General features: G+C 34.1%; 1 protein-coding gene across 1 annotated transcript; it reads right to left on the bottom strand.

The window, feature by feature from the left end:
• Positions 1-592: 592 nt before the first annotated feature.
• LOC136225671 (probable membrane-associated kinase regulator 4) lies at positions 593-1,741 on the bottom strand. Its single transcript, XM_066013775.1, has one exon. It carries the CDS (start codon positions 1,739-1,741, stop codon positions 671-673), a length of 1,071 nt encoding a protein of 356 aa, XP_065869847.1. The 3' UTR covers positions 593-670.
• Positions 1,742-4,275: the final 2,534 nt, after the last annotated feature.

The raw sequence follows: 4,275 nt of genomic DNA, 5'->3' as shown, positions 1-4,275 counted from the left end.
AGGAGCAGAGACAAGGATGTTCCTTGGAAAATTCGTCAAAAATGGCTAACCTGTTTAATTCATATGGACAAGATGACAGTGGTGGATTCTCACATCTTCCATGAAGGGAACCGCGCGACAAACACTCTCGCAAAAAAAAAAAAAAGACACTTAGTACTCCGAGTCTGTAATGGTGGGATTCTCCTCGGTTTTTTTGTAATTCATTCATCTCGGATGATTTTGGTTCGGTTGAACATTTTAGATTTGTTTAGATTCATTCATTTATTTTATTTTTTCTTACACACTTTATATATTCTTTCTTTTTCTTCTTTTTAATAATATTCGGGTTGGGATGTTCGGAGGTACGATCCAAATATCAACCGATTAGGATACCGGGTTAGCTCTCCTCGATCTTGCACCCAACTTTTACTTAAAAAAATACTCTAATTAATATTCTAATGTTTTGATGAAAAATCTCCACATATTTTTTCTTTTTTAAAAAAGAAAAACTAATTGGTTAATTGTTATAGTATTTTAATTTAATTAATATGCATCTAAGTTACTTGATAATATTCTCAGTTGGATTCATGGTTGATCAAAAAGATGTGCATAATCACATTAATGAAGAAGAAACACAATCAGAAGTAATCTAAATAATGTTCTTTCTTTCAATTAGATTTTGAATTGCATTTCAGCCTCTGCAGAGTTCTTGTTCTTCGCAAATAGCAATTCTGGAAGCTGGCAATGGATAAAACCCAACTTCAGCTGCAACCTTGTTTGAGCAGAACAGCTGTTGCTGAGCCTGAGACCGAGACTGAGACTGCTTACAATGTGCGATTGCTCCTTGAATTGGATTCTCAACCTCTGAATTCACACTACTGCTTCTCTTTAGAAACGGCAGTCCATAAAACCCATTTGTATTAGACGACGACGATGATGAAGAAGAAGATGTCGACGACTTGTTTGTCGAATTGCGTCTGAGAGCCATTGAAAATGATCTCCTGTGAATCCGACCATTTCCATCCTCGGCGCTCTTTCGGTTCTCAAAATTAGGGATTTGAATTACTTTCTCCTTTTGAATTTGCCCAAAAGGAGCTTTCTTTGGTGGCTTTTCACATTTGGTGAGTGACTCTTTCGCTTTTGAAATTGTTCCTTCATCTGCTACTTTTGTTGAATCATCAGAGCAACCAGACTTGCCAAAGAAAGACCTGAGGTAAGCCCGAGAAGCCTTCAACCTTGAACCAATTGTTGTTGTCTGCTTGATTAGCTTTAACTTTCTCGTCCATGACTTCTTTGGATTACTGAAATCGCTTGCCTCATTTGAGTACTCAAAGAAGTACTCTTCTGGGTTAATCTCCCTGCTAATCTGGCAAGACTCAGAAGGTGAAATGTTGCAGGATTCAAAAGGGGTACTTGTTGTTGGTGTTGCCATTGATGGAGTGCTGTAGAATTCTTCAAAGTTATGGTCTTTTCTAGAGGAAAATGTGGAATTGGAATGTTGGAGGAGCTTTTCAACCATCTGTAAACGAGGGGGAAGATGAAGAGGAAGGAGTTTTCCTTTGTAGAAAAGTTCATCAGCAGGGGAAGTAGTGAGTTCTTTTTCAAGTGAAAGAGAAGTCATATTATGGAACTCGAACTCTCTGGGTTGTGTTGGAGCAGAGATAGAGATTTTGGAGTTGCAGAGGAGATGGGAAAATGAGCTGACTTCCATGTCAATGAAATCATCATCAGCTTGATCATATGATAAGAGGTTTGCTTCCATTTCTCTCTCTGTGTTATTTTGTTTGGGGATAATAGCTGAGCTGAGTTTGGTGAAGGGGGAAATGAAGCATTTAAAAAGATGACATCTAATATGAAATTATAAGAAATTTTGGAATCTTCTGAAAGTTTCCAAATAAAATATCTTAGAACATTATGGGACAAGCACTATATTTTGTTATCAACAACTTAATTATAATTTATTGCTCATTACATTATCATCCCTCATTGCTTTCTAAATCATATATAGTCTGTAGTTAGAGTTAGGAAGATATTCCCCCCCCCCCCCTAATTGTGTATAGTAAATTAATTTTTTGTGCATTAAATGGATGTTGATGCCTCATCTTTGTCCTCCGGGGTCTTTTACCCCAGTATCATTTACTCCGGATCAAGTCATTACTGACCCACCAGCTTTTGCTTGGTAAAAGCTGGTTTGTCCCCGAACTAATGTTACGTAGAGAGTTGGCTCTGATACTAATTATAATAGCATGTAGATTTTGTTTGTTTGGGCCCAAATCCAACACTTTGAATCTCATTTCTACATGTATTAGAAACACACTGTACTAGTAAGTTTCAATTACTCTCTTAATTTTCGATGTGAGATTTAGTTCATTTTTACACTCGTTACCATTTACTTGGACCGCTCCTTAGAAAAATTGAAGAATAATGTCATCTAGTATTTGTCAGGTTATTCAATAATATGACCAAGTAAAAACCAAAAGGTAGAGTTAAGATGGAAGTGAATAAAATATTTAACATCCATGAGAGATATTATTTATCTTTTTCTGATACATTCACCTCACCTATATCTCGTTTAACCTTATATATAAAAAGCAGCATAAGACTTTAACTGCATTCTTATCATATATTTAATTATTCATTTGTTGTGTTGTGTCCCAATATCTAATTAAATATTGTACTTGTTATCTTACTACTTTTACTGGATTCCTGGGTTTGTTATTTTATTGGAAAAGTTTGTAACATGACTTTTTCATGGTATGCTATCTACTTTTTACTTATTTATAAGAATAGGATAGGATGTTGATTAGTTATAATGAAGTGAACATATATATGAATGAATGAATGATCCGACATTTGTTGGTGGATCTTAAAGAAATTGTGGGATCAAAGCCAAAGCCCCTACGAAGCTCGAGACTCTTGTTTCTTTCAACACTCTTCCAACATTTAAGCCTTCCAACATATATATATATATATATATATAATTTTAAATTAAGATAAGTAGTCTATGTTTCAACAGAAGTGAAGATTTAGATCAATTTTAGGTTCACCTTATTGAAAATTTGAAAAAACTGGTTTGACTGCTATTTAACTGTTTCGAAACATCAATTATGTCTAAGATATTTAGTGTGTTACTAACACAATTACAAAAAAAAAAAACAGTTAATTAACGGTCGAAATTGATGTTTGGAAACTGTTAAATAACAGTCAAACCAGTTTTTTCAAATTTTCAATAATGTAGAGCTAAAATTGATCTTACTTGGAAACGTTTTGTTCCATTTCATACTTTGAGGCTAAATCTGCATGTTCCTTAAAATGTTAGGGCTAAATTTGGTCTTTATCGTTTTTAAATTTAAGTTCTAAGTTTTAAGAAAAACTAAAGGGGCATCAATGTTTTTTTTTTCTAATCCAAAACAGTGTTATATATATATAAAGAAACATATAAAAGTAGTATGTATTATTTCTTTGAATATATATGTAAGTCTTTTTCTCCACATTCAAGGTATCATCATGTGTATTGCTTACAACCAGTTGATGAAGGATGTGTTGACCTACTAAGTTAAAATTGGGATTGTGTTCATTTTAGTGACATTCTATGCCAGAGTCTATGTCAGTAAGTATGATGTAAATATTGTCAGGTTTGACTCAAGTCTTAGTGCTCACCTGGACCCTGAATGACTAAATGAATTTGGTCATTCACCGTTAGATCTATGCTTATTAGAATCATGTGGTGGAGATTCAAACCATCCTAAGGCTTAGATTTAATAAGCATGGATCTAACGGTGTTTGGTCATTCAGGGTCCAGGTGAGTACTACTGCATATCTACATGTGTTGGAAACACATTTTACTAATATAGCTCAATCGTTCTTCTATTTTCGTGGTGAGATTCAGTTTATTCCTGTCTCTATTGTCATTTTTTAGGATCACTCTTTGCTTAAGTTTTCAGAACGGGCACATTTTAATTTTAGAAAACAGTATGGGTTGGTACATGGATATGGATACAATCAAATAATTGGGAAAGGAAATGATATGATCCTTTTTAGTGAATTATTTGTATTGAATGCACTAACACTAAAACAATGAATCATGATTGTACTGTCCTGCAATGTTCAAAACTGTAAGGATATCACATTCACATGGCTTTTATTGTCTCAAAACCAACATTTCCTTTTTTCACTTAAAATTCAAGTTTGTTAAGAGAGGGGTAGAACTACAGGAGTCACCCAGTATCCTTTGACCCTACAACAGAAACCTAAAATATTGGAAAAATTATAAAAATAAACCTTTTGGTTTAGCGG

This window comes from Euphorbia lathyris, chromosome 4 (genome assembly GCF_963576675.1).
Source record: "Euphorbia lathyris chromosome 4, ddEupLath1.1, whole genome shotgun sequence".
NCBI lineage: Eukaryota > Viridiplantae > Streptophyta > Magnoliopsida > Malpighiales > Euphorbiaceae > Euphorbia > Euphorbia lathyris.
The sequence above is the reverse complement of the archived record's forward strand: the minus strand, read 5'-3'. Positions and strand labels throughout refer to the sequence as shown.